General features: G+C 45.5%; 2 protein-coding genes and 1 long non-coding RNA gene across 4 annotated transcripts; 1 reads left to right on the plus strand and 2 right to left on the minus strand.

The window, feature by feature from the left end:
- Positions 1-124: 124 nt before the first annotated feature.
- LOC108155747 (ruvB-like helicase 1) lies at positions 125-1,828 on the minus strand. The gene is made up of 3 exons (XM_017286776.2): positions 871-1,828; positions 610-808; positions 125-548 (listed from the first exon to the last, which is right to left on the minus strand). The coding sequence occupies exons 1-3, from the start codon at positions 1,685-1,687 to the stop codon at positions 194-196; spliced, it is 1,371 nt and encodes a 456-aa protein (XP_017142265.1). The 5' UTR covers positions 1,688-1,828; the 3' UTR covers positions 125-193.
- Positions 1,829-3,083: 1,255 nt separating this feature from the next.
- LOC117187413 lies at positions 3,084-6,269 on the plus strand. Of its 2 annotated transcripts, none has more exons than XR_004472103.1 (3): positions 3,084-3,296; positions 3,472-5,754; positions 5,942-6,269. It is a non-coding gene; the product is annotated as an uncharacterized LOC117187413 (long non-coding RNA). The 2 variants fall into 2 exon arrangements; XR_004472104.1 differs by having other exon boundaries at positions 3,091-3,296; positions 3,472-4,094; positions 5,092-6,268.
- Positions 6,270-17,082: 10,813 nt separating this feature from the next.
- On the minus strand, positions 17,083-20,620 carry LOC108156566 (glycine dehydrogenase (decarboxylating), mitochondrial). The gene is made up of 6 exons (XM_017288102.2): positions 20,373-20,620; positions 20,234-20,312; positions 19,501-20,027; positions 18,716-19,449; positions 17,324-18,653; positions 17,083-17,262 (listed from the first exon to the last, which is right to left on the minus strand). Exons 1-6 carry the CDS (start codon positions 20,547-20,549, stop codon positions 17,152-17,154), a joined length of 2,958 nt encoding a protein of 985 aa, XP_017143591.2. The 5' UTR covers positions 20,550-20,620; the 3' UTR covers positions 17,083-17,151.
- Positions 20,621-20,691: the final 71 nt, after the last annotated feature.

Here is a 20,691-nt window from a genome sequence, read left to right on the forward strand (position 1 = left end):
TTCAAAATTAAAATAAAATATTCAAAATCATTTTTACCAAAATATAAAATCCAGCTGTAGTTTTGGTATGTACCCATCCCTGGTGTGCACAGCAGGGACATAAATAGGCCGCCAAAAGTCTCAGTTAACATTTAAATTTAAGTTTTACTGTTTCCGTATAAATGGAAATATAATTATTGTGGATATGATAAAATTACAACATAAACTTGTTATTCTTCTCGGAAAGATGCTTCGATGAGCGCTTGGCGTCGAGGAACAGCGAGTGCACGTCCTCAATGTCGTCCTTGGTGATCTGAGTGCGTCCATTAACCTTGCACATCTGATGGGCCGGCGTCAGCAGCTGGACGGCATAGCGCAGCGTCGAGCTGGTTCCAATCTCGCTGAGGCGTGCAAAGGCCGGGTCCTCCAGCTGCAGGCCCTCGGTCTGGGCGCGCAATTTGATGATCTGCTCCATATCCGAGGTGGAGTAAAGAAGGGTGCGGATGATTAGCAAGCGATCGAGCAGATCCAAGGGAATGCCATGGGGCGAGATAATGTCGGTGGTGCCACTGCAGGGAAGAAAGGTATTATAGTGGATAACCGATAGAGTGCAGCTGAGTGCACACTCACCGAATGACGCAGCGTCCGCGGTTGGTGGCAAAGATCACAATGGGCGCAATCGGCGACTCCAGGGACTTGTGTAGATAGGTGAACGTCTCCAGATCCAGCATGTGAATCTCATCGATGAACAGAACTCCAGGCACCAGCTCCGCAATGCCCTGATCGATGTATTTGTTGACTACCTTGTTGATCTCCATGCGCAACTTATCTGCATACAGAAAGCGAGGGATTACTTATATTATACGCATCCAAGACTCTTGACCAACTCACCTGTAATTTCCGTCTTTTTGGGTTTCATCAGCTGCCCCACCATTGAGAGCACGTCCTGGCCGCCCTGAGGACGGGCATTGGCCACATCCAAATCGTGCAGGGTTACATCCTGTATGACCTCCTTCTTCTTGTGGACATCGCCCTTGGGCAGGGGCACATACTCCTCGGTCTCGAGGTCGAACTCTGTGGCAAAAGTATCGCTGCGTCCCTGACGCTTCACTGCACCGCTATTGGCCTCAATGTAGATGACATCGCCCACCTCAACCTTCTCCTTCTGCAGGGCATCGAAGATGCTGGGGTCCAGCTTCAGCTGCTTGGTGCCCTTGGCAGTCTTGAGGCCAATCACTACGTTGCTGATGGTCTTGCCGTAGCCTCCCATTGGGTTCTCCGTCTCCACGGGAGTCAGCTCCGTCACCTCGCCCTCGTAGACCTCCTTGGTCTCGCGAATGCGCAAGCCAATGGAGCGGCGAAAGTTCTCCATGAGCACCTCCGTCTTCTTGATCTCATTGCTGAACACCTCGGAGCCCACCATCGGACAGAAGGGCACCTTGTTTCCCAGCTCCTGGGCTATGGCGAGGGCGATGGCGGTCTTTCCGGTGCCTGGTGGTCCGGCCAGGAGGAGAGCACGTCCGGCCATCTTCTTCGACTTGATCAGGTCCACGACTATGCCAGCCGCTTCGCGGGCTGCCTTCTGGCCCACCAGGCCAGCGGCGCTCGGCAAGGCCGAGCCGGCTTCGTCCAGGCCCAGGCCCTTCACGTGGCTGTGGGCGGCAATGCGCTGTGTGCGCACAGTACTCTTTACTTCCTCGATTTTCATTTTGCTCTGTTTATTGCTGCTCTGCTAGTTGTTATTTTTCACCAGTACGATTGTGAAGTCAGGCGTGATATTGATTAAACAAGTCAAAACGAAAATTGGTTGCCGGTGCGAAGCACACTTTGTTTTTCGATACTGCTATCGATACATCGATTTCAGGTCAGCGTATAATTTGATTTATCGAATGTTCACACATTCACCAGCTGATACAAAGAGAACGCACCAATAGAATTGCCTGCGACAGTTCCCAGCTCTCGGCTTTAAAATGTGTGAGAATACGCTAAAATTTTGAATTTCAAACAAGCTGGAACCTATTAATTAATTATATATATTTTATTGTTATTTATTGTTGTTCGCATTTTGTGTTGAAAAATTGTATTTATTCAATAGGCACACTGTCACATCCCGGGGGAACGTTGGGATTTTTTGACAGATGTAAAATCCCGGTTCAATATATGTATGTATCTATATTATGTTTAACAAAATAATACAATTCCAATGAAAACTCTTGCAGAAAATTAAATTTATACCGATTCGTGTTTCTTGTTTTTTCGTGCTGATTTTCATTGTCTATTACTTTTGGCCATCTCTAGAGTACCTTATGAGAGTAAGAAACAAAGAGGAGAGAGAGAGAGAGAGAGAGAGCAAACAAAAATGTGCCATTTTAGCTTATTTTAAGCTAGATTTGGTTTATTTTAAAATCAAATAGCTTGAAAAGTACTTGAATTGCTTATTATTGCGTGAATTGCGTGATATCTAGCTTATTTCAAACTTCAATTAGCTAATTTTAACTTAAAAAAATGTATTACAAAACCATTTCTGTTTTTGATTTGATTGTAATATTTTTTAATTTTTATCGATAAATCGGACAAAAATCATATATGTTGTTCGTATTTTGCTATATCGTCCAATTTTGTGTATAAATGTAAGGTAATTATTCGCTGATAAGTTTCAATCACACTACAATATTGTACATGTTTGCACACTTACATACAAAAAATACGCAATGTGCCAACTGACCCCACAAAAGCGTACTGCTGTTTTTGTAAGACAACAATAGGAGCCAAGTTGGAATTACGACAGCTTGCTGTCGTCCAATGCAAGCATGGCACAAACTAACAAAATAACTTTTGTTAGAAAGTCTTCAAAAACAGAGGAGCAAAAGCCTGCACTTTGTTTGTACATTGCTGAGCACTCGGCCATGGCATAATGAAGTGGATAAAATCATGTAATTCCTTTAATTAAAAATTTAATTATCACATATTTTGATGTGTTTATATGGTTAGCTCAGTTGTAAGCTTTTTTAATTTTAAGCTTATTCTAGCTTTTTTCTCTTCAATCTAGCTTATGGTGACTCTCAAAATCTGGCAGCACTGGTACCCAGTGTGCCCGCAGCGCAACACCAACGGTCACATTACCAGCTGAATTTTGTATATAAAGCAGCTACGAGAAAGCCATAATCGGCCCGCTGTCGGCGCCTCGCATTCCTCTCGAATCGTACTTCGCAACCAGACTTCTCGGAGCGTAATATTGAACCTCCGCAACGAATCTTCTCGGAGCGTAATTGAACCTCCGCAACGAATCTTCTCCACATGTTAAGACCGGAGTTGCAGTGAGTAGTACTTTGCAATTATTTCGTTAGAAATTTGATAAAATAAATCTTCTATTATAATGCCTTTCAATTAAAAATTAACAAAATTCACATGGAATATAATTATTATTATTATTATGCATCAAAATCCATATTTTCGATGAAAAAAATAATTGTCTTCCCATTTTTCACCCAGTGTGCTCTCTATCAGTAGCAGCTCTGTGGTTTGCTGCTGTTTTATGCTGTACGTGAGCTTCAGCCCAGCAGGAGCGGCTTTTCCCTCTGCACAATAGATAGAGCCGGGTCGAGCTCTATCCTATCCATACTCTGAGCCACCACCAATACTTTTAGTGCGGCGGTTGCACATACTTGTGGAGATGGTAGATGGCGACGGTAGATGGCGAGGGGCGCGTGGGCTGTGCGGATATTTCGCGTTAAACTCTTTATCCATAGCGCTAAATTTAATGAAAAGAAATATATATACAAAATTAGGGCTCCTCCTTCATCTTCAGCCATAATCGCGGCTGGACGCCCATAATTTTCGGGCGAAAGATCAATCGCGAGCTCCGGCGCTGCAGATCGTTGAAAACTCGCTCGAACTGGCAGACCGCCAGCCCTTTGTATTGCGGCGGTTGCACCTTGCCGCAGCCCGGGAGGAGCTTTACTTTCCCGCGGCGGGGTAGGAGCTTGCCTAATACATCTCCGCTTTTCCACTTCGATGGGCGTGAATGAATAGTCTTTTTCTGCCTCATATACGCGGTGCGCTCCGATCCCAAAATCTGGCAGCACTGGGCACCACATGTTAAGACCGGAGTTGCAGTGAGTTGTACTTTGCAATTATTTCGTTCTAAATTTTGTTAGAAGTTTGATAAAATAAATCTTCTATTATAATGCCTTTCAATTAAAAATAAACAAAATTCACACGGAATATTATTATTATTATTAATATGCATCAAAATCCATATTTTCGATGAAAAAAATAATTGTCTTCCCATTTTTCACCCAGTGTGCTATCTATCAGTAGTAGCTCTGAGGTTTGCTGCTGTTTTATGCTGTACGTGAGCTTCAGCCCAGCAGGAGCGGCTTTTCCCTCTGCACAATAGATAGAGCCGGGTCGAGCTCAATCCTATCCATACTCTGAGCCACCACCAATACTTTTAGTGCGGCGGTTGCACATACTTGGGGAGATGGTAGATGGCGACGGTAGATGGCGAGGGGCGCGTGGGCTGTGCGGATATTTCGCGTTAAACTCTTTATCCATAGCGCTAAATTTAAAGAAAATAAATATATATACAAAATTAGGGCTCCTCCTTCATCTTCAGCCATAATCGCGGCTGGACGCCCATAATTTTCGGGCGAAAGATCAATCGCGAGCTCCGGCGCTGCAGATCGTTGAAAACTCGCTCGAACTGGCAGACCGCCAGCCCTTTGTATTGCGGCGGTTGCACCTTGCCGCAGCCCGGGAGGAGCTTTACTTTCCCGCGGCGGGGTAGGAGCTTGCCTAATACATCTCCGCTTTTCCACTTCGATGGGCGTGAATGAATAGTCTTTTTCTGCCTCATATACGCGGTGCGCTCCGATCCCAAAATCTGGCAGCACTGGGCACCACATGTTAAGACCGGAGTTGCAGTGAGTTGTACTTTGCAATTATTTCGTTCTAAATTTCGTTAGAAGTTTGATAAAATAAATCTTCTATTATAATGCCTTTCAATTAAAAATTAACAAAATTCACATGGAATATAATTATTATTATTAATATGCATCAAAATCCATATTTTCGATGAAAAAAATAATTGTCTTCCCATTTTTCACCCAGTGTGCTCTCTATCAGTAGCAGCTCTGTGGTTTGCTGCTGTTTTATGCTGTACGTGAGCTTCAGCCCAGCAGGAGCGGCTTTTCCCTCTGCACAATAGATAGAGCCGGGTCGAGCTCAATCCTATCCATACTCTGAGCCACCACCAATACTTTTAGTGCGGCGGTTGCACATACTTGGGGAGGGTGCACATAGTTGCGGCGGTTGCACATATTTGCAGCGACGGTAGATGGCGAGGGGCGCGTGGGCTGTGCAGAGCAGTACGCTCCGGATATTTCGCGTTAAACTCTTTATCCATAGCGCTAAATTTAATGAAAAGAAATATATATACAAAATTAGGGCTCCTCCTTCATCTTCAGCCATAATCGCGGCTGGACGCCCATAATTTTCGGGCGAAAGATCAATCGCGAGCTCCGGCGCTGCAGATCGTTGAAAACTCGCTCGAACTGGCAGACCGCCAGCCCTTTGTATTGCGGCGGTTGCACCTTGCCGCAGCCCGGGAGGAGCTTTACTTTCCCGCGGCGGGGTAGGAGCTTGCCTAATACATCTCCGCTTTTCCACTTCGATGGGCGTGAATGAATAGTCTTTTTCTGCCTCATATACGCGGTGCGCTCCGATCCCAAAATCTGGCAGCACTGGGCACCACATGTTAAGACCGGAGTTGCAGTGAGTTGTACTTTGCAATTATTTCGTTCTAAATTTTGTTAGAAGTTTGATAAAATAAATCTTCTATTATAATGCCTTTCAATTAAAAATAAACAAAATTCACATGGAATATTATTATTATTATTAATATGCATCAAAATCCATATTTTCGATGAAAAAAATAATTGTCTTCCCATTTTTCACCCAGTGTGCTCTCTATCAGTAGCAGCTCTGTGGTTTGCTGCTGTTTTATGCTGTACGTGAGCTTCAGCCCAGCAGGAGCGGCTTTTCCCTCTGCACAATAGATAGAGCCGGGTCGAGCTCAATCCTATCCATACTCTGAGCCACCACCAATACTTTTAGTGCGGCGGTTGCACATACTTGGGGAGGGTGCACATAGTTGCGGCGGTTGCACATATTTGCAGCGACGGTAGATGGCGAGGGGCGCGTGGGCTGTGCAGAGCAGTACGCTCCGTATATTTTGCGTTAAACTCTTTATCCATAGCGCTAAATTTAATGAAAAGAAATATATATGTAGGAAACGAAGGAAAGAGAGAGACACGAAGCGGTCGTGTTTTCGTCGTGTCGTCGGGATAGAGCAGTAATCGGCTCTGAGAGAGCCGATAGCAAGAGAGAGATGGAGTCTGTTGTCAGTTCAGCCACGCATCAGACGTACACGCATATAATTATTCACAAACATACTTGTAAAACTTGGAGCTGTTATAATTTTAAGTCCAACATACTTATCAAATAAATGTTACTCGTTGCCATCAAGCAACTTTAACTACTACAAATTGGGGGCTCGTCCGAAAATAAGCCCAAGACAACAACATTTGCAAGTGAGATTTGTGCGTGTATTTGGAAATTTTGGCGAACACGAGGCTAGAGCTACAAGGAGACAAGCGGCACAGAGACGACAATCTGAGCGCGTTCGTTCCAAAGAGAGCAGAAGCGACAAAACGACGGCAGACGGCAGCAAACACAGCAAGAATCAAAACCTTCGTTGTTGTTGTTGTGCATTGCGTCTGAGAGGCTAGAGCTACAAGGAGACAAGCGGCACAGAGACGACAATCTGAGTGCGTTCGTTCCAAAGGAAGCAGAAGCGACAAAACGACGGCAGCAAACAGCAAGAATCAAAGAACATTGATTGTTGTTGTGTTGCACTGCGTCGGACGGAGACTACAACTACAAGAAAAGACAAGCAGCAGTTCATTTTGTAACAGCAGAAGCAGCGACGATTCGGGAAGCGACAACGAGTTAACGGCGAACAGCGAGAGCAAGGCAAGGCAACAAAGAGAGGACGGCAACAGCGACATCGACAGGCAAGCGAGATCTGGATGTGGTGGTGTGTGTGCGTCAAATTTGGAGTCTGGAAAGTTCTGCGCAGAAGCGAGAGTTAACAAGGGTAAACCCATAGTAAGGTGAGCGTTAACAGAGGAGCGATCGTTAACAGTGACGACTTTAAAGGCGTTTTCGAAATCGATGTTAACTGGAAAATTGTTAACAGGCCAGCAGTAATAAGGTTGTTTAAGTTGATTTAATTACATTTTCTTAGATATAAGCTAATATCAATTATTTTGTATTTAAATCGTCACGATGCAAGTTGAAGAGATAATGACACTGAGAGTCGCAGATTTGCGAGAGAAGTTAAGAGAGCTTGCGTTGCAGACGACGGGACGAAAGCTCGATTTGCAAGATAGACTATTAATACATCACGGCTTTCCAGTTGAGGATGAAGAAGAGTCAGAGGATGAGTCCGTAGTAACAGCAGAGGATGATACCGTAGCAGTTCAACCAGGTACGCGACAGGCAGAGTATAAATCTTGGTTTACGCTAAAAGACGTGGAAGGTAGTGTGTCACAATTTTCTGGTTCTAATAACCCCGACATCAATCAATGGATAGAGGAATTAGAAGAATGCGCAGCTACTGTTCAATGGAGTCAATTACAATTATTCATTTATGCCAAGCAGTTGTTAGTTGGTGCAGCAAAATCTTTCGTTCGTAGTTTGCGTGATATTCGTAACTGGAATTCGTTGAAGGCAGCTCTGTTGGATGAGTTTAGTGTTAAACTGTCGTCCGTAGAAGTACATAGAATGTTGCAAAAGCGCCAGCAGAAAAAAGGAGAGTCGTTGCATGAGTTTTTGTATGCGTTAATGGAGATAGCCAAGCCAATTAAACTAGATGATGAGAGTTTAATCGAATATTTTGTGGATGGTATACCAGACGCTAGGGCAAGTAAGGCAATGCTGTACCAAGCTAGAAACTTAAAGGAGCTTAAATTTCAGATCGATGTTTACCAGAAAGCTAGAGGCGGATCCAAGCCGATGAGTAAGAATTGGCCGCTGAGTAATAAAAGTGAGAGTTCGGTGAAAGGGTCGATGGCAGAGAATTTTAGGAAATGTTTTAAGTGTGGAGACAAATCGCATTTGAGGAAAGATTGTCCCAAAAATGATTTTTGTTGTTTCAAATGTGGCCAACCAGGACACCGTGCTGCAAGCTGTAATGTCAAGGTCGAAACCAGACAAGAAAAGAGATCGAATACGAACATTATTCGAGATAAGGAAGTCGTCAATAAGCCGTCAGGTATTTTCACTCCATCAGGTTTGGAATTAAAGGATATTAAGTACGCGAATTTGGTATTCCAAGGTTTGATTGATACTGGAGCAGATTTGTGTTTAATTCGCAGGAGGGTATTTTTGAAATTTGGAAATCTTGAACTGATCGGCCAGGAGAAATGTTTAACAGGTATTGGAGATAGTCAAGTTGTAACTTTTGGTAGCTTTTCGATACCAGTGAAAATCGATGAGATTGGAATGGAGGTAGAATTTCATGTCATTCCAGACGAGGATATTGGTTTTGAAGCCATTTTAGGAAGGACTATTCTGGATCATGTGGACATGCAAGTTTCTAAGACAGGAACAAGATTTGTTCGTAGAGTTTGTGGCGAGGATAAAGATAAGAAACTTGATCAGGTAGCATCGTCCTCATGCGCGGAATTGTTTAATGAATATAAAGGCATTTGCATGTCAAGTATTGACGAAGTTGAGAAGGAGTTTTCAATTGATGTTGGTCATCTCAGTGAAGTACATGCTAGAGAGGTTAGGGGTATGGTAGGAAAGTACCAACCTCAGAGAAATGTAGATGCGCCGATAAAAATGAAAATTGTATTAGTGGATGAGATACCAGTTTTCCAGCATCCGAGACGATTACCGTTGTGTGAACAGGAAATCGTGGACAAGCAAGTGGAAGAGTGGCTGGCTCAGAAGATTATAAAGCCAAGTACATCGGAGTATGCATCACCAGTAGTGTTGGTACCGAAAAAGAACGGTAGCAAGAGACTATGCTGTGATTACCGAAAGCTGAATGAGAAAATAGTTCGCGATAACTTTCCAATGTCACATATGGATACAGTGTTGGAGAAACTGCAGGGTGCAAAGTATTTCACCACGTTGGATTTAACGAATGGTTTTTTCCATGTGCCTGTAGAAGTCGAGTCTCAAAAATATACGTCTTTTGTGACTCAGAATGGTCAGTTCGAATTTTTATATGTACCATTTGGAATTTCAAATTCTCCAGCGGTGTTTACCAGATTTATAATGGCTGTGTTGAGAGATTTGGTAAAGAATAATGAAGCAGCAGTCTATATGGATGACGTTATTATTTGTAGTCAAGATATAGAAGAGGGTTTGTTAAAGTTGAGAAAAGTACTGAAGATAGCGGAAATGAATGGGCTACGTATAAATTGGAGAAAGTGTCAGCTGTTACGACAAAAGGTTAATTTTCTGGGGTATATAATAGAAAAGAACACGATAAGACCAAGTGATGAGAAGACGAGGGCAGTCGAAAAGTTCCCAGTGCCAGTTGATAAAAAAACAGTGCAGCGTTTCATAGGATTGACTTCTTATTTCCGAAAGTTTATTGAGGGTTATGCTGTTATTGCAAAACCATTGACAGATCTGCTGCGGAAGGATGTTAAATTTGAATTTAAGGAGATACATCAGGTTGCGTTTGAACAACTAAAGGTAGCATTGATTAGTAGACCTGTTTTAGAAATTTACAACCCGAAGTTGGAGACAGAAATCCATACTGATGCATCAAAATGGGGGTATGGAGCCGTGTTACTGCAAAAGAGTTTGGAAGACAGCCAATTCCATCCAGTTCAATATATGAGCCGTAGGACTAAGCCATGTGAAGAGAAATATCCTGCTTATGACCTTGAGGTTCTGGCAATTATCGAAGCTTTAGCGAAATGGCGTGTATACGTTTTGGGTATAAAGTTCAAAATTGTCACAGATTGTAATGCATTTACAATGACGATCAAAAAGAAAGACGTTCCTTTGAGAGTAGCACGTTGGGCCATGTACCTACAAGATTTTAATTATGTTATAGAACATCGCTCAGGAACGAAGATGAGGCACGTTGACGCGTTGAGTCGTGTATCTTGTTTTATGGTGACCGAAAGTATAGCTCATCGTTTGAAAGAAGCTCAGCTAACCGACGATTGGGTTAAGGCCGTTAAAAGTATTGTGGAGGACAAGGAATATGAGGATTATTATATTCAGAATCAGATTTTGTTTAAGGATCCGGATAAGGAGCTCATCGTAGTACCAGCTCAGTTGGAAAATGAGATTATATCAATAGCACATAAGCAAGGACATTTTTCAGTTAAAAAGACACAAGATATCATTGAAAAGTCGTATTATATTCCGAAGTTAAAAGACAAAGTATGGCGCGTAATAAATAGTTGTGTCGAGTGTATCATTGTCAATGAAAAGACAGGAAAACGTGAGGGTTATTTGCAACCAATAGACAAGGGTGATAGGCCGTTACAAACGTATCACATTGATCACGTTGGACCAATGGAAATGACTAAAAAACAGTACAATTATATACTGGTTGTCGTTGATGGATTTTCTAAGTTTGTTTGGTTATATTCTACACGTAGTACAGGTGTTGAAGAGGTCGTTAAGTGTTTGGAAATTCAGGGGACTAGTTTTGGTAATCCGAACAGAATAGTGACGGATAGGGGTGCAGCGCTTATGTCCAATTTGTTTCGTGAATATTGTGAGAGAGAGAAAATACAGCATTTAATGATTGCCACAGGCGTTCCACGTGGGAATGGTCAAGTCGAAAGGATGCACAAGATAGTGGTGCCTATGTTGTCGAAATTGTGTCAGGGTAATTCCGGTAGTTGGTATAAGCATCTAGGAAAAGTACAGCAAATGATCAACAGTGTTGAGCCGCGAAGTACCAAGGTAACACCTTTCAAGATATTGACTGGGCTAGACATGCGTATAGGAATGGATCCAAAAATAAAAGAAATATTGGAAGAATCACTTATCGAAGAGTTGAACAAGGACCGCGAAAAAATTAGAAAGGAAGTAGTTGAAAACATTGCACGGTTACAGCAGGAAAACAAGAAGAGTTTTGACTTAAAAAGAAAACTAGATAGACAGTATGAGGTTAATGAGCTAGTAGCTATCAAGCGTACTCAGTATGGTACTGGATTAAAGCTAAAAGGAAAGTATCTAGGGCCGTATAAGGTGGTTAGGGTAAAGAATCATGGAAGGTACGAAGTCGAGAAGATTGGGGATACTGAGGGTCCCTATAAGACCTCTACAGTTTCAGAATATATGAAACCTTGGCTAGACCCATCCGAGGCGAATGGTCCGTCAGGACAGCCGAATGTAGGAAACGAAGGAAAGAGAGAGACACGAAGCGGTCGTGTTTTCGTCGTGTCGTCGGGATAGAGCAGTAATCGGCTCTGAGAGAGCCGATAGCAAGAGAGAGATGGAGTCAGTTGTCAGTTCAGCCACGCATCAGACGTACACGCATATAATTATTCACAAACATACTTGTAAAACTTGGAGCTGTTATAATTTTAAGTCCAACATACTTATCAAATAAATGTTACTCGTTGCCATCAAGCAACTTAAACTACTACATATATACAAAATTAGGGCTCCTCCTTCATCTTCAGCCATAATCGCGGCTGGACGCCCATAATTTTCGGGCGAAAGATCAATCGCGAGCTCCGGCGCTGCAGATCGGTGAAAACTCGCTCGAACTGGCAGACCGCCAGCCCTTTGTATTGCGGCGGTTGCACCTTGCCGCAGCCCGGGAGGAGCTTTACTTTCCCGCGGCGGGGTAGGAGCTTGCTTAATACATCTCCGCTTTTCCACTTCGATGGGCGTGAATGAATAGTCTTTTTCTGCCTCATATACGCGGTGCGCTCCGATCCCAAAATCTGGCAGCACTGGGCACCACATGTTAATGCTGCTTAGAATACGCTTTATTTTCAAATATTTGTATATTTGTGTGTATATATAGTGGTTTTTTATAATGTCCCAATCTGGGTCGCACTTACAGTTACGATTACGCACTAAAGTTATGCTACACGTACACATTATCCTGTCTTCCGCTCTTCTCTCATTCCCGAAATTGCGAATAGCAATTCTGGCCCAGCACAAAGGCGCTGGCGCTGCATACAAGGCTCTAGCTCTAGCCCTTCCATCGTCTCGTTTCTTTGTCCGACGCCCGTGAACGCCAAGGTAGCCACCGGCTTAAACATAGTATTTATATGGGTTTTTATAGTACGTTGCCTGCCAGCCGATCCTGGATAATTCGCTTTGTGAAGACAGCAGCGTCGACAGCTAGAGATGATGGTGTTGCTGGTTCTGCTGCTTTCACCAAGCGAATTCACAGGAGCTGGAGGCCGGGCTTATCTAGTTTTATTAAATATTATCTTAATATAATGCGCAAAATCCATGCGCGTCCTAGGGTATTGGTCTCTACGATGCGCACACACAGTCACAGACCAAATGACATCCACGCACACGATCATTGTTACAAAAAAAAAAAAAAAATGGAAAACGCTGAGGGGCGAAAAAGACCGGAGTTGCAGTGAGTTGTACTTTGCAATTATTTCGTTCTAAATTTCGTTAGAAGTTTGATAAAATAAATCTTCTATTATAATGCCTTTCAATTAAAAATTAACAAAATTCACATGGAATATAATTATTATTATTAATATGCATCAAAATCCATATTTTCGATGAAAAAAATAATTGTCTTCCCATTTTTCACCCAGTGTGCTATCTATCAGTAGTAGCTCTGAGGTTTGCTGCTGTTTTATGCTGTACGTGAGCTTCAGCCCAGCAGGAGCGGCTTTTCCCTCTGCACAATAGATAGAGCCGGGTCGAGCTCAATCCTATCCATACTCTGAGCCACCACCAATACTTTTAGTGCGGCGGTTGCACATATTTGCAGCGACGGTAGATGGCGAGGGGCGCGTGGGCTGTGCAGAGCAGTACGCTCCGGATATTTCGCGTTAAACTCTTTATCCATAGCGCTAAATTTTATGAAAAGAAATATATATACAAAATTAGGGCTCCTCCTTCATCTTCAGCCATAATCGCGGCTGGACGCCCATAATTTTCGGGCGAAAGATCAATCGCAACCTCCGGCGCTGCAGATCGTTGAAAACTCGCTCGAACTGGCAGACCGCCAGCCCTTTGTATTGCGGCGGTTGCACCTTGCCGCAGCCCGGGAGGAGCTTTACTTTCCCGCGGCGGGGTAGGAGCTTGTCTAATACATCTCCGCTTTTCCACTTCGATGGGCGTGAATGAATAGTCTTTTTCTGCCTCATATACGCGGTGCGCTCCGATCCCAAAATCTGGCAGCACTGGGCACCACATGTTAAGACCGGAGTTGCAGTGAGTTGTACTTTGCAATTATTTCGTTCTAAATTTCGTTAGAAGTTTGATAAAATAAATCTTCTATTATAATGCCTTTCAATTACAAATTAACAAAATTCACATGGAATATAATTATTATTATTAATATGCATCAAAATCCATATTTTCGATGAAAAAATAATTGTCTTCCCATTTTTCACCCAGTGTGCTCTATCAGTAGTAGCTCTGAGGTTTGCTGCTGTTTTATGCTGTACGTGAGCTTCAGCCCAGCAGGAGCGGCTTTTCCCTCTGCACAATAGATAGAGCCGGGTCGAGCTCTATCCTATCCATACTCTGAGCCACCACCAATACTTTTAGTGCGGCGGTTGCACATATTTGGGGAGGGTGCACATAGTTGCGGCGGTTGCACATATTTGCAGCGACGGTAGATGGCGAGGGGCGCGTGGGCTGTGCAGAGCAGTACGCTCCGGATATTTCGCGTTAAACTCTTTATCCATAGCGCTAAATTTAATGAAAAGAAATATATATACAAAATTAGGGCTCCTCCTTCATCTTCAGCCATAATCGCGGCTGGACGCCCATAATTTTCGGGCGAAAGATCAATCGCAACCTCCGGCGCTGCAGATCGTTGAAAACTCGCTCGAACTGGCAGACCGCCAGCCCTTTGTATTGCGGCGGGTGTCTTCTTCTGACTGGCGGCTATTCTATAGCATATACATACATATGTACATATATTATGAAATAAAGAAACTCATTCCACACCACCAAATTTGTTTTTCCCAACAGGCCTAATCCACTATATTTTCTTTGGGATCCACCTCCAGGGATCTTCCTCAAAAGCATTGCTTTTGCAATGTGTAAATGAAAATTGGCTTGAATTGGTTTGAAATGTTCTTACCAGCACCGCCTTCATTGCATTCAACCAAAGACTATACAATACCAAGATGTCGCATGAGGAACAAATGCTTTTTCAATTTTCGTTTGACGCTTCACGGTACGGGCGCGCGGGGCTAGTACTTCAGTTCTCTTTTACGCTACCTTCGCCTCCGAAGTGCTACTCGGCTTCGGTCAGCACGAGCTCGAGCCAACCCAGAAATATGCTTGTAGTTGTGTATATGTGTGTATGTCCTAGGTCGGCACGGCCATAAACCGGTTTCGCCCGCAGCATATACGGCTTTTAGCTTCACACACAAGCGCACTGAAAGCATGTCAGTGCTGCGTGCCGAAACCGTAGGGCAGCGTGGTCGCTGATGTCTTTGGCGCGGCACAGTGGGGACTCAGCCGAAATAGTCAAAAAATTGAATGAGTGCTTTAGATAAATTTTATGTACGCATCTAATAGAGAATTTGCCAATCGAATTTTCAAGATAGTTTTAGTTTAGGAGATATAAGCACTCAAAGTTTAACATTTTTTCAGTGTGCAAATATTTATTGACTAACTAACTAATTTAGCAAGCTGAGACGGCCAAAGGTCCCACTGTGCCGCTCCAAAGACATCGGCGATCCGCGACCACCGCTTCGACGGTGAAGGCATTTCCGAACAGACGAAACCGATGGGCAGCGGGGTCGCGGTAGAGACGAAGTACAGGCGAAAAGGGAATTGAAACCCCGCGCGCTCCCTCGTGCCTTTTGGGTCCTAATGTTAGGACCCGCCATAGAACAGCGTTTTGGTCGCTCATGCAACATCTTGGTATTGTGTAGTCTTTGGTTCAACTCTCTCTTGTAAGCATCGCTTAGATTTTTGGGAGGATTCACTGCCTCAATGATTGCAAACTGTTGTTCCCAATCATTGGCATTAATGACGGTGTGGCTGTGTTCAGAATTTTATCATCATCAGAATTATGTATAAGTCTTGAACTCATCAACCGCATTTCGGTAATCTTATAGGATGGGAAATTGCCTATCTACCCATCAGCAACCAGTGCCAATTATATCCAACAATTATTGGATTATTACTTATTATAATTATTATTATTATTATTATTATAATTATTATTATTATTATAATTATTATTATTATTATAATTATTAAAAAACAAAAACAAACGAGGGGGAACGTTGTGAGTTGCTGCGGACACCGCAACTCTACAGTTATACCCGATACTTAGTCAGTATGGCTCTCCTGCGGCAGACGCCGCTAATATTAAACGACACGACAAAGAGTGCGTGCGAGAGAGACAGAAAATCAGTCTGAGCGTGACGTCGGGCGCTGCGTAGCCAGTGCAAATTGATTTGTTCCTTTTGGGTATAAAAATGATCCGATCTGATCCAGATTCAGCAGTCTGATAGATATGGTCATTATCTATGATTCTGCGTTTGTAGTTTTCTCGAATCGGCAATATTGTGGATGCAACAGATTTTCACCCTTTGTGGGGGCGGATGGGGGTGGGGCGAAATTCTGAGATATACGTTTTATAGTAAGATCTAACAGAAGTGCGGATACCAAATTTGGTTGCTCTAGCTTTTATAGTCTCTGAGATCTAAGCGCTTATAGGGACGGACAGACAGACAGGGCTCAATCGACTCGGCTATTGATGCTGATCAAGAATATATATACTTTATGGGGTCGGAAACGATTCCTTCTGGACGTTACACACATCCACTTTTACCACAAATCTAATATACCCCAATACTCATTTTGAGTATCGGGTATAAAAACTTTACGTAGCGCAGACCGTTGATGTAGCGGTGGTTGCGTTGGTAGCGGCGATCCAGGATTCACTTGAGCACCAGCATGCCGAAACTTATTTCCACTGCAACATACACTGTAGACTAGGATACATAAAAAGATTCAGATAGATCAACAAAATTACGGAGTTCGGAAGGGGCCAGAACCTCTGGTTGAGATTCTGGTTCAGCGTTTTTGGCGAAAAGTCGCATAAAATATTTTAACATCTTCGCCGTCGACTTTTCTTTGACGATTTGATCTGAAATTATTTCTGTATCTGTATCAAATTTTTAATATTTCTGTCCTTTGCGATGTCCCGGTTACGGGTATACCACTCAGCTCCGGAGATCCTACGCAGAAATTTACTCTGGAATGTCTTGATCCTCGCAAGGTTAGTCTTGCTTTCTTTAAGTAGCCATCAAGTTTTTACACAACTTCAGGAATTGCAGTGATTGTCTGTGGCATTTGTGTTGTCAGCAAATGTTGCCACCTTGAGGGCCTGCCCTGTTTACCTTCGGACCGTAGAAGGTTTTGGCATGTCGTTGGTGAATAAGCAGTATATTGTCGGCCCAAGCACGCTGCCTTGCGGTACTCCTGCCTTGATGGTCAAAGAAGCTGCACTATCCAGGACTACACGGTTGGTCCTCTCCGTCAGAAAGCTTTTGATAACTTCATACAGCTGAGGGTTGACCATCATTTTGATCTTGGCGAGTAGTCCCTCGTGCCACACCCGGTCGAAAGCCTGCGAAATATCCAGATACCGTCTAGTATGTGTTCCCGTTATTCGGGTGTGCCGTGCTGAAGTCTGAACCCAAATTGGTAGTTTGGCATGGCTGTTTTGACGAACGGCGACTCCAGTACCCTTCGTAGGATGCAAACATTTTGCCAAAAGTCGACAAGAGCCTAATTGGTCTATGGTTGTTGAGATCTTCCGGTTGTTTTCCTGGCTTTGGCAACATGATTATGTGGTCACACCTCCAGGCATTTAGTCTTAGTTCAGTTTTATTAAAAAGTCGTATAAAAGTGTAAAATTTGTTTTGAGTTAAGTGAAAGTTATAGATCAGGCAATATGGGCGGACAAGTGCACACCAAATGCTTGTCGCCATAGGCATCATCTATTCTTCCTACAGTGGGCCAAATCTTTGCATCGGGTTTAACGAAGAGCTAAAAAACAAATTGTATATAATTTAAGAAAGAAATTAAACTGCAATTCAAAAGATCTTACCGCTGGGAAGGCGGCCTGTTCGCGGGTATACGGTCTATTCCATTTGTCGGAGATGACCTGGGACTGGGTGTGGGGCGACATCTTCAGGGGATTGACCGCCCTGTCCATGCGGCCAGCCTCGATATCGGCAATCTCCTCGCGAATGGATATCATGGCATCGCAAAAACGATCTAGCTCTTCCTTGTCCTCGGACTCGGTTGGCTCAATCATCAGAGTGCCGGCCACGGGCCAGGACATGGTCGGGGCATGGAAACCGTAGTCCATTAAACGCTTGGCCACGTCCACGGCCTCGATGTTGGCCGACTTTTTCAGGTCGCGGATGTCCAGGATGAACTCGTGGGCCACCAGCTCCGAGCTGGGAGACTTGTAGAGCGTCTTGTAGTGCTGCTCCAGGCGCTTCGACATGTAGTTGGCATTGAGGATGGCCACCTGGGTTGCGCGTTTCAGACCCCGGCTGCCCATCAGTTTGATGTAGGACCAGGAAATGGGCAGGATTGCGGAGCTGCCGAACGGAGCAGCAGAGACAACCCCGAAGCTGTGCTCCTCGCTGCTCAGCGGACTGATTACTGGATGGCCGGGCAGATAGGGTGCCAGATGAGCCTTCACGCCAATTGGACCCATGCCAGGTCCGCCGCCACCATGAGGAATGCAAAAGGTCTTGTGCAGATTTAAATGGGAAACGTCGCTGCCGTAGTCGCCGGGCCGGCAAAGACCGACCTGGGCATTCATGTTCGCCCCATCTAGGTAGACCTGTCCGCCGTGCTTGTGGATTAAGGTGCAGATTTCTGCCACTGTCTCCTCGAAAACTCCCATTGTCGACGGGTATGTTATCATCAGGCAAGATAGCTCGTGGGCGTGCTCCTCGGCCTTGGCCCGCAAATGGGCCATATCGATGGAGCCGTTGGACAGGATCCGTATGGGCTCCACTTTCATGCCCGCCATCTGCGCTGAAGCAGGATTCGTTCCATGAGCGGAGATTGGAATCAGACAGATATTGCGGTGTCCCTCGTTCCGGTGCTCATGATAGCTGCGAATCGCTCGCAGTCCGGCGTACTCTCCCTGTGCCCCTGAGTTCGGTTGGAAGGAGATTCTGTCGTAGCCAGTGATCTCGCACAGATCCCGCTCCAGTTCGTTGAACATCTGGTGGAAGCCTTTGGCCTGATCTACCGGAGCAAAGGGATGAATGTCGGTGAAGTGGCGGAAGGAGCAGGGCATCATCTCCGTAGTGGCGTTTAGTTTCATGGTGCACGAGCCCAGCGGGATCATCGAATGGACCAGCGAGATGTCCTTGTTCTCCAGCTTCTTCATGTAGCGCACCATTCGTGATTCACTAGGATATGAACGAATAGTCAATGGAATCGGAGGAATCTCCTCGATCATTCTCGAGCCTACCTGTGATAGCTGTGGAAGATGGGATGCTGCAGGTAGGGGGAAGTACGAAGGAACTTTGAGCTCTCGATTGAGTTCTTCAGGACATCTCTGCGGGCCAGTAGCTGCTCCACCGATGTCTCTGCTTTGAACACCCACAGGAGATCGTCAACATCCTCTACACTGACTGTCTCATCCAGGGCCACACCGACCGTTCCATCACCCAGGTAACGGAGATTAATACGCTTGTGTTCGGCGCGCTCTTTGAGATCCTCGAGCGACAGATTCCCGGAGAGCTTCACATGGAGCGTGTCGAAGAAGTTCTTGTTTATCACCTCGTGACCGACCTGGAGCAGACCCGTCTGTAGGGTCAGGGTGAAGTGATGGATGCGATTGGCCATGGCCTTGAGGCCCTCCGGCCCGTGATAGATGGCGTACATGGCAGACATATTGGCCAGCAGCGCCTGAGCTGTGCAGATGTTGCTGGTGGCCTTGTCCCGCCGGATGTGCTGTTCCCTCGTCTGCAGTGCCAAGCGGTAGGCATCGTTGCCGTCCATGTCGCGGGTCACACCAATCATCCGACCTGGCATCAGCCGCACTAGGCTCTGCTTGCAGGCAAAGAACCCAGCATGGGGACCGCCATAGCCCAGGGGCACGCCCAGTCGCTGAGAGGTGCCGATAGCTATGTCAGCCCCGAATTCGGCCGGCGGTCGGAGCAGGGTCAGTGCGAGCAGATCTGTGGCCACCACGACGAGCGTCTAGAATGGGGAATGCACTACTCTGGTATTCAAAAAATGTGCTTGCCTTACCCCGTTCTTTTTTGCCAGCGAAGCTATATCCTCAAAGTCCTTGACATCGCCGTACGTGTCTGGATACTGCAGCAGAATGCCAGCCAGCTCTCGGCTCGGCAGATCCGCCTGCCCAATGGGACCCACCTCAATCTCCAGCTCCAGAGCTTCAGCTCGAGTCTGGACGACGGCCAAGGTCTGCGGATGCACGCGGTTGGAGAGGTAGAGCTTCTTGCGCTTGTTGTGGCGCGTAGACAGGCACATGGCCTCGGCAGCGGCCGTGCCCTCGTCCAGCAGTGAGGCATTGGCCACATCCAGGCCAGTCAGGTCCGAGACAAGGGTCTGGTAGTTGAGCAAGGACTCGAGACGGCCCTGGGCAATCTCCGGCTGGTAGGGGGTGTACTGGGTGGTCCAGCCGGGATTCTCGAACATATTGCGAAGGATGGTGTGCGGGACATGGCAGTTGTGGTAGCCCATGCCGATGTAGGAGCGCCACAGCTCGTTCTTCAGAGAAATGTCGCGTATGCGGCGGATCAGCTCGGGCTCGTCTGCAATGCGGAGTGGAAAATTGTTGTCAGCCAGACGGAAGGCAGCTCAAAACGACAACAGCAGGGCAACGGCAGCGATAAGTCGGACCCCTCTGAACCTGGCTTATCGCTGTTATCAGCGCCACTGAAACACGCCAGGGGGTCCGGTCCCTTGCCTAGACAAGTGTTTTGACAGCTATTTTTGGACCTACTTTTCCACTACTCACTTAGGGGTTTGTCCAGATTCAGGTCCCGCTTCAGCTGGATGCTCTGGGGCACGGCCTTCTCGGTCAGTTCGGCCAAGGACTAAAGAGAATTGAGAAGGGATTGGCTCGTGGATTGACCTTGGATTGTGGCTGCCCTCACCTTATAGCCCAGAGTGTCTAGCATGGCCACCACATCCGTCTTGCGTGGACCTATGTGGCGACTGGGAAAGTCGGATTTTGTGGGGAAAAGCACCTCCTCCACGGGCGTGGTGGCCAGATAGCGATGCTGGCACCTTAGCAGCAGGCTGCGACTGCTCGTTCCCAAAAGTCGTTGCATCGTTTGGACTGAAGGAAGACTCGGGGCAAAGGCACGTCCACGGCAGGCGGATTTCAATCGATGACTGACTCGAGGCTGGAGAGATTCTCCCATTTTAGCTGATAACGACTAGACAGATCCGTCTTATCACGGGAGATTATGG

This window comes from Drosophila miranda, chromosome 2 (assembly GCF_003369915.1).
Source record: "Drosophila miranda strain MSH22 chromosome 2, D.miranda_PacBio2.1, whole genome shotgun sequence".
Lineage (NCBI taxonomy): Eukaryota > Metazoa > Arthropoda > Insecta > Diptera > Drosophilidae > Drosophila > Drosophila miranda.